At 47.9% G+C, this 12,139-nt stretch overlaps 1 protein-coding gene across 1 annotated transcript; it reads left to right on the top strand.

Moving 5' to 3' along the window:
• Positions 1–2,566: 2,566 nt before the first annotated feature.
• On the top strand, positions 2,567–10,809 carry LOC306918477 (WD repeat and FYVE domain-containing protein 3-like; the record flags this gene model as incomplete). The annotated part of the gene is made up of 3 exons (XM_079531379.1): positions 2,567–2,604; positions 7,890–8,002; positions 10,560–10,809. Coding segments are annotated over 3 exons (401 nt in total), but the record flags the coding sequence as incomplete, so codon positions are not given.
• Positions 10,810–12,139: the final 1,330 nt, after the last annotated feature.

Raw genomic sequence — 12,139 nt, forward strand, 5'->3', positions numbered from 1 at the left:
TAAACACAGGCTTGTTTCCATTCCATGCCAGCTCGGAAAATCAACAATGGTGGACATTGTAAACAAAGTAGAAATGCAAATTTGGAACTGAAGTCTGAAGAGAGGGAGGACTTATACAAAGTAGGGTGACATTGATGACATCACAAATACGACCAAATCAGTTGAGCTGTTCCTGAGAGCAATTTCCATAAAAGCCCCTCCCCCATTATGATGAGACATCCTGATTGTTCAAAATTGCATATTTGTGGGGATAGGAAATACACAGGGGAGTTAAAAAAACACCAACAAATTTGAAAAAAGTTGAATTTTATGTTCGGTCCTTTAAACAATGACACAACATAAACTGAGCCAAATCAATTGACTGTCCGTTTCAAACATATGATTATGTGTGACTGTGTGTTTGTTTGGGGGTCGGTGGTGTTCCGTCAGGTTTGACAACGCTGTTCTCTCTCTCCCCCCCCCCCCCTACAGCACGCCCTGGACCTCCAGCTGGCCGTGGCCAACATCCTGCAGCTCCTGGTCCACAGCGAGAGGAACCAGCAGGTTCTGTGTGAGGCGGGCCTCCACCAGAGGCTGCTGCAGCGCTGCAGCCAGGCGCTGGGGGACGAGGACCACCCGCTGCACCCCCCGCTACAGAGGATGTTCGAGAGGCTGGCCTCCCAGGCTCTGCAGCCCATGGCGCTCAGGTACATATAGAACACCTCCCAGGCTCTGCAGCCCATGGCGCTCAGGTATATATGAACACCTCCCAGGCTCTGCAGCCCATGGCGCTCAGGTACATATAGAACACCTCCCAGGCTCTGCAGCCCATGGCGCTCAGGTATATATGAACACCTCCCAGGCTCTGCAGCCCATGGCGCTCAGGTACATATAGAACACCTCCCAGGCTCTGCAGCCCATGGCGCTCAGGTACATATAGAACACCTCCCAGGCTCTGCAGCCCATGGCGCTCAGGTACATATAGAACACCTCCCAGGCTCTGCAGCCCATGGCGCTCAGGTACATATAGAACACCTCCCAGGCTCTGCAGCCCATGGCGCTCAGGTACATATAGAACACCTCCCAGGCTCTGCAGCCCATGGCGCTCAGGTACATATAGAACACCTCCCAGGCTCTGCAGCCCATGGCGCTCAGGTATATATGAACACCTCCCAGGCTCTGCAGCCCATGGCGCTCAGGTATATATGAACACCTTCCAGGCTCTGCAGCCCATGGCGCTCAGGTATATATGAACACCTCCCAGGCTCTGCAGCCCATGGCGCTCAGGTACATATGAACACCTCCCAGGCTCTGCAGCCCATGGCGCTCAGGTATATAGAACACCTCCCAGGCTCTGCAGCCCATGGCGCTCAGGTATATAGAACACCTCCCAGGCTCTGCAGCCCATGGCGCTCAGGTACATATAGAACACCTCCCAGGCTCTGCAGCCCATGGCGCTCAGGTACATATAGAACACCTCCCAGGCTCTGCAGCCCATGGCGCTCAGGTACATATAGAACACCTCCCAGGCTCTGCAGCCCATGGCGCTCAGGTACATATAGAACACCTCCCAGGCTCTGCAGCCCATGGCGCTCAGGTACATATAGAACACCTCCCAGGCTCTGCAGCCCATGGCGCTCAGGTACATATAGAACACCTCCCAGGCTCTGCAGCCCATGGCGCTCAGGTACATATAGAACACCTCCCAGGCTCTGCAGCCCATGGCGCTCAGGTACATATAGAACACCTCCCAGGCTCTGCAGCCCATGGCGCTCAGGTATATATGAACACCTCCCAGGCTCTGCAGCCCATGGCGCTCAGGTATATATGAACACCTTCCAGGCTCTGCAGCCCATGGCGCTCAGGTATATATGAACACCTCCCAGGCTCTGCAGCCCATGGCGCTCAGGTACATATGAACACCTCCCAGGCTCTGCAGCCCATGGCGCTCAGGTATATAGAACACCTCCCAGGCTCTGCAGCCCATGGCGCTCAGGTACATATAGAACACCTCCCAGGCTCTGCAGCCCATGGCGCTCAGGTACATATAGAACACCTCCCAGGCTCTGCAGCCCATGGCGCTCAGGTACATATAGAACACCTCCCAGGCTCTGCAGCCCATGGCGCTCAGGTACATATAGAACACCTCCCAGGCTCTGCAGCCCATGGCGCTCAGGTACATATAGAACACCTCCCAGGCTCTGCAGCCCATGGCGCTCAGGTACATATAGAACACCTCCCAGGCTCTGCAGCCCATGGCGCTCAGGTACATATAGAACACCTCCCAGGCTCTGCAGCCCATGGCGCTCAGGTACATATAGAACACCTCCCAGGCTCTGCAGCCCATGGCGCTCAGGTACATATAGAACACCTCCCAGGCTCTGCAGCCCATGGCGCTCAGGTACATATAGAACACCTCCCAGGCTCTGCAGCCCATGGCGCTCAGGTACATATAGAACACCTCCCAGGCTCTGCAGCCCATGGCGCTCAGGTACATATAGAACACCTCCCAGGCTCTGCAGCCCATGGCGCTCAGGTACATATAGAACACCTCCCAGGCTCTGCAGCCCATGGCACTCAGGTATATATGAACACCTCCCAGGCTCTGCAGCCCATGGCGCTCAGGTACATATAGAACACCTCCCAGGCTCTGCAGCCCATGGCGCTCAGGTACATATGCTCACTGTCTGGAACACCTCGCAATAAATGTCCTATTCACGACGTGCTTTATTGACTTCTGACGAACAAACAGCGACTCGTTTCGGACAAAAAACACTATTGTGATGAGTGGTGTCCCGATGTGTATGTATCTGTATAAAAATAAGTTAACATTTTGTTTTCTGAAAAAGGCATATAAACACTGAATTACACTTTTTTTAAAATAAAATGTATTTTAACTAGACCTGTACGTGGCGGTCGGCCACCGGTCTACTTGAGAACGATGCAACTTGGGAACCTAATAATACCCGTTGTCAACTTGTCATAGCCCCCATTGTAACTATCTGTCTGTGTCCCACATGGAGATCTCTGTATCTGTCTGTCTGCCTGTGTCTGAAGAGTGCAAACTGACTGTGAAAAGTGGAGTAATCAATAATCAATTGTCAGGTGTGGGTTTTGCCATGGCAATCAATTGGCTGAGGCAGAGGCTGGAAATTGCAGTGAGGGGATTTAAGCTGATTAGGCCCACTGGCAGAGCTTGAGCAGAGCCTTTTGTTGTGGTTCTGGAGAACCGTGGGTCCGACCGACTCGATACCTGGCACTGCACTCCTTGCGGGGGTGTGGAACGTCTGTGTCGAATTTGAAGTCGGTGGGGCAAACGGTTCTCGAGTTACTTGGATTACAAACGTACACACGCACACGCACACACACACACAGAGACTTGGTAGCCTGGCTAATAAGCCAGACTCAAATCACACTAATCCGCCAGCAGGCAATTTATTTTTGCCAACGGCTGATTCGGTCTGGCTGATTAGCCAGGCTAGAGACGTGGCACATTTATAGTAGGATTTGACACTGTCAAATATTATGTAAGAAAGAGGCGAACATTATGAAAACGGACTTATCCGCCACCTCACAACGCCAGGCAGTGTGAGGCTTTGTGAGCTGGTAGTTTAGCTGCTGTACTGTATCTACATAATATTTCATAATATTTATCCCTGTGTTTGTGTGTCTTTGAAAATAATCACACACACACACACACACACACTCACACTCACACACACACACGCTAATGTTCCCAGGATGTTAGAGACGCTGACTGTGCAGACTAGAGGCCGTGTGATTACTAAGATCTTGGCTAATGGAAACGTCTGACACTCGGCGTCTAGCGCCTCCTGTGACCTGAAATGCTCCATTCATTTACGTAGATGATTTATGAGCCTGATTGCTACTTGAACCCAGTCCTTGTGTTCTGACCAGCCATGCTCGGCTGTTTGTGATGTCCTTAAGCATTATGTTAGACTTTAGCTATTGAAAAACAAGCTTGTAGATCTGCTATTTTTTGGAAAAATCATGAAAATGTGGCGCAAATCTTTGAATATATATTATTTCAGCGTGAACGTTTTTAACTCAAATCTTTGCTTCTGTGGTGGGGGGGTCCCTGGAACAACATATTTTCAGATGGGGGTCCGCAGCCAAATACATATAATTCTGGGGGTCCTAGACATGAAAAAGGTTGAGAACCACTGACATAGAATCATAGGTTTTTCAGAAAATATTTTAGAATCGGCCTCAGGTCTAAATGTGTTAAAACACCAAAAAGGGGTTCCCGTCTTGAAGGGGTTAATTCCTCGACTCTTATCCAATAGGGACGGAGCCTCTTACCCCCTAATAACAGCTCTTATCCAATAGGGACAGAGCATGGCTGTGATGGATGAGAGGGTAATCAGGTGTAAATACAACACCACCTCAGCAGGCTGTTTACAGAACATCCTAAAAGGTCTTCATTGGAGCAGGGGTTCTCAACGTGTTTGGCCGGGGACCCCCGGAAATGCTTTGGCAATGTCTCGGGATTAAAGTCTCACATGTCTTACATGTAGCCTACTACTACGGAAGTGGTTGTAGATGTATGGATGCATGGAGTTACATAGCATGCAGTACATAGCATACAGTATATAGCATAGAGTACATAGCTGTTCTAACAAGATGTATGGATGGATGAAGGTACATAGCATACAGTACATAGCATACAGTACATAGCATGCAGTACATAGCATACAGTACATAGCATAGAGTACATAGCTGTTCTAACAAGATGTATGGATGGATGAAGGTACATAGCATACAGTACATAGCATACAGTACATAGCATACAGTACATAGCATACAGTACATAGCATACAGTACATATCATACAGTACATAGCATACAGTACATAGCATACAGTACATAGCATACAGTACATAGCATACAGTACATAGCATAGAGTACATAGCTGTTCTAACAAGATGTATGGATGGGTGAAGGTACATAGCATACAGTACATAGCATACAGTACATAGCATACAGTACATAGCATAGAGTACATAGCTGTTCTAACAAGATGTATGGATGGGTGAAGGTACATAGCATACTGTAGCTGTTCTAACAAGTCGCCTTAAACTTGTCTGATAGTTTCCTCGATGACATGCAGTGACCCTGCTCTGTGTGGTCTTTGAGGAGTCGCCTCAAACGCCTGAAATAAATGCAGTAAAATCAAACCATTTGACACGTTTGATTAGTTAAAGGTGGTTTCATTAGAACTCTCGGGGGAATTCACTGATTCTCATTCACCGCTTGACTGGCCGAGCGGAACGGGAGTTTTTGCAGAGACGGAGGATTTGAGGAGGGGGGATAGTTAAGGAGGAGGAGGGGGGATGGGGGGATAGTTAAGTAATTTGACTCGCATGGTGTGATCTGTGCCTTTCATATGGAAATGCTTCCTCCGTAGCCTTCCCAGAGGTAAATGCTTCCTCCGTAGCCTTCCCAGAGGTAAATGCTTCCTCCGTAGCCTTCCCAGAGGTAAATGGTTTAGGAGGTCTGAACGGCCGCGCATATCTATCTCTCCAGCTGTCAATCTTTATTCTTTCTTCAGTTTTCTCTCCTCTCTTTCTGCTCTTTCTCCTACTCTGTTCTGGGACGCATGCGTGCGTGCGTGCGTGCACTCTGTATCTTGTTAGTCACCGGCTACGCCACCAAACGTAATGTCCCTTAGTTTCGTTCTCCTAACTCCAAACGGAAGTCACACTAAACCATTACAAATGACCGTAGTGCAACAGCTGCATTCAGGTCACAATCATAAGCACTGCTATTGATTGTGAAACGGACAAAATAATACGGTTTGTGCAGGAAACGTTGGCGGAAAAGGTTTTTTATTCAGCCGGTGAAGTATTTTCAAAGATATGCTGTGCATATTAATAAGGTTGTATAATAATATTATAATAATATAATAAGGTTGCATATTAATAAGGTTGTATAATAATATTATAATAATATAATAAGGTTGCATATTAATAAGGTTGTCGGTGTACTCCAGATCAAGAATGAAGTTGGCTTACAACAATACAATATACACAGTATTATTATACTTTACAAAATACTAGCTATTATTACATAATAATAACCACTTCATAGAAAGAAAGAAAATGGAAGAAAGATAGACAGGGAAAGAGATGCAGACCAATACAAGTAGTAGGGATAATAATAATGTATAAGAATATTAAGATATATATAGTGTAGTGTTGCAATAATATGATAGCAGTGATCAGGTCCAGAGCACCGGGACGAGGCTTTTGTGCTGGTTCTGGACAACCGGCTATCCATCGGACTCGACACCGGGCACTGCCCTCCCTGTGGGGGTGTGGAACGCGTGTGTCGAATGTGAAGTCGGTGGGGCGAACGGTTCTCAAGATACTAGGGCTGTCCCCGACTAAGGATTTGTATAGTCGAAATTAATATGAATAAATTTGCTGTTAGTCGACTGATAGTCGACTGAACACCCCCCTGCACCCCCCCCCAAAAAAAAACAACACATTTGCATTAAGGTTGGGCGATAAGCTCTCAAGGCGCCGCGTCCTGCCTGTTTTTGCAGCGCCGTTCGCTACGCGTTGAGAGCTTGTAGATCCGTCTATTTTTGCAGCGCAGCTGCGCAGCTGCAAGCCAAGCTAACATCACAACCACTGGCTGGTGACAGTGTTGTTAGCCGCAGCAACATGTAGCCTGCCCTGGTAACTTCTCCTCCTCCCCGGAGAACTCTTGCCTCCCCGCACCGTCGGGGAGGCTGATCCACAAGCTCTCAAGGCATCGCGTCCTGCCTGTTTTTGCAGCGCCGTTCGCTACGCGTTGAGAGCTTGTAGATCTGTCTATTTTTGCAGCGCTGGTGTCGGGGTTCGTTCACGTTGTCAATAAAAAAATAACCTAGCTTGCAGGCGGAGATGAAGTTCAATCAGTGGGTTGAATCAGTAGCTACGCGCTAAACTAACGATCCCCGACCCTACACTAACACTAGCAGCCTGTTTTTTATTTTCCCCCCGACTTCACGGGTGGCGCATTGGGATTGTGATGAGACACGAGACAGCAGTGTGCATTCTGTTGTGACTGTATATTATTAAACTGCATGGGTCTGGACTCCGGAGCATAAACAACATGTAGGGTACAGTACAGTAGCCTCCCTCGGCTCGGTCCCTCCCAGCCTTTACTCTGGCTGCCAGAGTGTTCCCCGATGCTGCGGTCTGGGAGCTGGGAGCTCCATTATAACGGAGGAGGGGCTTTCCACCCGGCCCAAAAGAAAAAAATCGTCCCGACTGTTTTTTTGTTTTTTTTGGTGAACATCGACTGAGAGGTTGTCAGTCGACTGAGACCCGTTCCGATCGATTAGTCGACTATTAGACTAATCGAGGTCAGCCCTACAAGATACATGGATGGACAGTACACACCACAGACAGAGACTTGCCACAAGATAGTGACCGTGAATGCTCACAACATGTGATCGCGGCGATGCACGCAAACTTTCCGGGGCAAGTTTTTCTTGCGAAATGCAGAAAGGGGTCATCTTTTTTCTTTTTCTCCTTGTCGGGGTGCATACTTAGTTTAGACTAGTCATTGGTTAGACATGGGTTAAGGTCGTCTGGGGAATCCTCTGAACTGTTGTGGTGTTCTGTTCTCAGGGAGTTTGTGCGTCTGGGGAATCCTCTGAACTGTTGTGTTGTTCTGTTCTCAGGGAGTTTGTGCGTCTGGGGAATCCTCTGAACTGTTGTGTTGTTCTGTTCTCAGGGAGTTTGTGCGTCTGGGGAATCCTCTGAACTGTTGTGTTGTTCTGTTCTCAGGGAGTTTGTGCGTCTGGGGAACCCTCTGAACTGTTGTGTTGTTCTGTTCTCAGGGAGTTTGTGCGTCTGGGGAATCCTCTGAACTGTTGTGTTGTTCTGTGTCTACAGGGAGTTTGTGCGTCTGGGGAACCCTCTGAACTGCGGTGCCTGGGACAAGAAGCTGCTCAAACAGTACCGCGTCCACAAGCCCAGCTCGCTCAGTTACGACGCAGACATGAGAAGTAGGTCCTACTGTTCATCTTTAACACTGTTGGTTTGGACAGCAACGTTTAGATTTTAGTTTTTTAGTCACCTGGAAAGGTTTTTGTGTTCCGTCTAGTTTTGGTACGACTAAATCTGCAGTTGATTCAGTCGACTAAAATGTATTTTGGCGGGCCTTGATGCCGTCCGTCGCAATGGCTGAAAATAGCCGATCTACAAGCTCGCAACGCGTCACGAGCTTGTAGATCGGCTATTTTCAGCATGCAACCAAGTGTAAAATGACTTCTACTGGATCTCTTGTCCACTAGTCCCTTCTTAAAACTAGTCTAGTTTTTATAAACTAAGGTAGTCAACGAACATTCTTCGTCATAGTATTAGTCGACGAAATCAACACTCTTTACCCCCATAAGCCCATTACTAATTAGCCATTACGCCTCTCATTGTCTCTTGTGGGACCTTTGGGGTCCCTCAGGGGGCTGTGCTCGTCGTCCTCCTTCTTGAGGGGCCCTAGCCCCTCCCATACATGGCTTTTGAAGATTATGTCCTATTCCAGCCACGTCCAAAACTCTTTCCTGTCAAGGACCCCCAAATCGACATTTATTAGGCTGCGGACCCCCATTTGAAGACATAATGCCAGTGACCCCCATAATAGAAGATTTTACGGCTATAGCAGTGATTCTGAAACATTAATTTCAAGGACCCCCAGTTTGACATGCATTAGTCTACGGACCCCCGTTTAATGGCATTTCTATCACCCCAATTTATATTGTAAAACCACTGTTAATTTTACTCAGAGTGTACAAATGGAACCAAATTGACCCGTTCATTTGGTTCCATGAGTACACTCTCAGAGTTACAGACCCATAAGGGTCCATTTGGTTCCTAACTATCATTTAGTTGGGAACCCCCTGGAACTCCCTCAAAGACAACTGGGGGTCTTTGAGGGAGTTCCAGGGGGTTCCCAACTAAATGATAGTTAGTAACCAAATGGACCCTTATGGGGCCCACTTTGTGAACCACTGGCTTAGAACACTCTGTTCTAAACCATGGGTGTTTAAAGCCACTGAAGCAGCCCCCCCCCCCCCCCCCCCACACACACACACACTGCTGTCGAAATAAATGCAACTATTCAAGGGCTGCCTGCTGTGTGCAACTTCACTACATTGTCTGGGAAGCTAAAAGACACACGGCCTCCTTTATTTTAATTCCTTGTTTAAACAGAGAATGACAAACGTAGCGGGACTAATGATAACAGTCGACTAACTGTTAGCACTACAGCTGCTAATGCTTGTAATTCACGGGGAGGGCCCCTCCCCCAAGACTATTTACTTGAATTACTTACCCAGCTGATGGTGGATATTAGCTACCCGCTAATTAGCCATATTTACAAGTAGCAGTTTGAACACGGCGGCCTCCTGGCCAATCCGCTGTGATTGTATCACTCTGTTGGATCTCTGAATCGTGTAGAGCAGTGGTACTCTTTCATGTCAAGGACCCCCAACTGAACAATTATTAGCCCGCGGACCCCCATTTGAAAAGATATACCAGGGATTTCATATAAGATTTAATATAAGATTAGATTTTCACGGTTCTAGCAGTGATTGTCAACCATTTTAATTTCAAGGACCCCCAGTTTGACATTAATTAGGCCTCAGACCCCATTTAATAGCATTTCTATCTCTGGAACCCCAATTTTTGTAAAACCACATTTGTCTGTAATATTGCGTAACTCTTGATTTTCTCGTCTTCTTATTCATGTACTCACTGCTGTGCCTGATTCACTCACTGCTGTGCCTGATTCACTCACTGCTGTGCCTGATTCACTCACTGCTGTGCCTGATTCACTCACTGCTGTGCCTGATTCACTCACTGCTGTGCCTGATTTGCTGCCTTTTTTGCTATTATTGTAACGTTTTGTTTTTTAATTGATTTTTGCAGTCAATAAAAAGTGGTAAATAGAAAGGTCTGTTTTTTGCTATTATTTTAATGTTATTTTATGTTTTAGCTTGTGCTGAATTCATGTCATGAAAGGTGCTACTGTATATAAAATGCGTAATATTATTTTAATATTATAATAATAATAATTATTAATCCTGCATTTTTATCTCTAGCTATTGAAAAATACCAGATCTACAAGCTCGTAGGAGCTTGTAGATCTGGTATTTGAAAAATCGTGAAAACGTGAAATTACGGTTTACAGTAACATTCATTAATCTTGTGTACCGTGTGTGTGTGTGTGTGTGTGTGTGTGTGTGTGTGTGTGTGTGTGTGTGTGTGTGTGTGTGTGTGTGTGTGTGTGTGTGTGTGTGTGTGTGTGTGTGTGTGTGTGTGTGTGTGTGTGTGTGTGTGTGTGTGTGTGTGTGTGTGTGTGTGTGTGTGTGTGTGTGTGTGTGTGTGTGTGTGTGTGTGTGTGTGTGTGTGTGTGTGTGTGTGTGTGTGTGTGTGTGTGTGTGTGTGTGTGTGTGTGTGTGTGTGTGTGTGTGTGTGTGTGTGTGTGTGTGTGTGTGTGTGTGTGTGCGTGCGTGCGCGCGCGCGCGCGCGCAGCGCGCGCGCGCGTGCGTGCTTCCCCCCCACCAGACAGCATGACCCTCTCCATGGAGGGCTGCTTCGGGCCCGACAGCGTCTTCGCGGCGGCTCCCGCGGCCGAGGACAACGGCCAGTACCGCATCAGCCGCAGCCTGGTGCGGTCAGCAGAGGGCAGCACCGTGCCGCTGACGCGCGTCAAGTGCCTGGTCTCCATGACCACGCCCCACGACATCCTGCGTCTGCACGGCTCGGCCGTCACGCCCGCCTTCGTGGAGTTCGACACCTCGCTGGAGGGCTTCGGGTGAGTCTCTGATTGGTTGAATAGATCTGGAGGGCTTCGGGTGAGTCTCTGATTGGTTGAATAGATCTGGAGGGCTTCAGGTGAGTCTCTGATTGGTTGAATAGATCTGGAGGGCTTCGGGTGAGTCTCTGATTGGTTGAATAGATCTGGAGGGCTTCAGGTGAGTCTCTGATTGGTTGAATAGATCTGGAGGGCTTCGGGTGAGTCTCTGATTGGTTGAATAGATCTGGAGGGCTTCGGGTGAGTCTCTGATTGGTTGAATAGATCTGGAGGGCTTCGGGTGAGTCTCTGATTGGTTGAATAGATCTGGAGGGCTTCGGGTGAGTCTCTGATTGGTTGAATAGATCTGGAGGGCTTCGGGTGAGTCTCTGATTGGTTGAATAGATCTGGAGGGCTTCGGGTGAGTCTCTGATTGGTTGAATAGATCTGGAGGGCTTCGGGTGAGTCTCTGATTGGTTGAATAGATCTGGAGGGCTTCGGGTGAGTCTCTGATTGGTTGAATAGATCTGGAGGGCTTCGGGTGAGTCTCTGATTGGTTGAATAGATCTGGAGGGCTTCAGGGGAGTCTCTGATTGGTTGAATAGATCTGGAGGGCTTCGGGTGAGTCTGACTAGTAACTAAAGTTTCCAAATGAATGTAGTGGAGTAGAAGTAAAAGTATTGGACATTGCAATTACTCAAGTACAAGTAACTCAAAATTGTACAGTACTTAAGTAAATATACTTAGTTACTCTCCACCACAGGCGCTTGGAGTGGCCTGTGATTGGTCTGTTGGTTTCGTCGACCGAAACGGCAAAGAAAGATGTTCGCCAGCTACCTTTTTTCACTGACGTAAACGAAATAAAAACTAAGCTATGATGACAAACTATAAAGAGTAAGACTAAATATATTGATAATATTCTTAATGGGTTAATAACTCATCCAAGCAGCTCATCCCAGAGTCCTGCTGCTGAGAACCATCCTGGTTCTCAGCAGTGTGTTCCTCTCCAACCCAGCAACATGTCAGGGTGCCATTTACACACCGCACAGCTTTCCGAGCCATGCTGTTCGTCATGACGCACAGAAACACCTGCCCCTGCCCCAGCCCCCCCCCCCCCCCCCCCCCGTCATCCAAACGTGCGTGAGAATGGACTGGCGGTTGTGACGCGTGACATTCCGTGGTGTGTGTGTGTGTGTGTGTGTGTGTGTGTGTGTGTGTGTGTGTGTGTGTGTGTGTGTGTGTGTGTGTGTGTGTGTGTGTGTGTGTGTGTGTGTGTGTGTGTGTGTGTGTGTGTGTGTGTGTGTGTGTGTGTGTGTGTGTGTGTGTGTGTGTGTGTGTGTGTGTGTGTGTG

The sequence above is a fragment of the Electrona antarctica genome (genome assembly GCF_951216825.1).
Source record: "Electrona antarctica genome assembly, contig: scaffold_1615, whole genome shotgun sequence".
NCBI classification, from domain to species: Eukaryota; Metazoa; Chordata; class Actinopteri; order Myctophiformes; family Myctophidae; genus Electrona; species Electrona antarctica.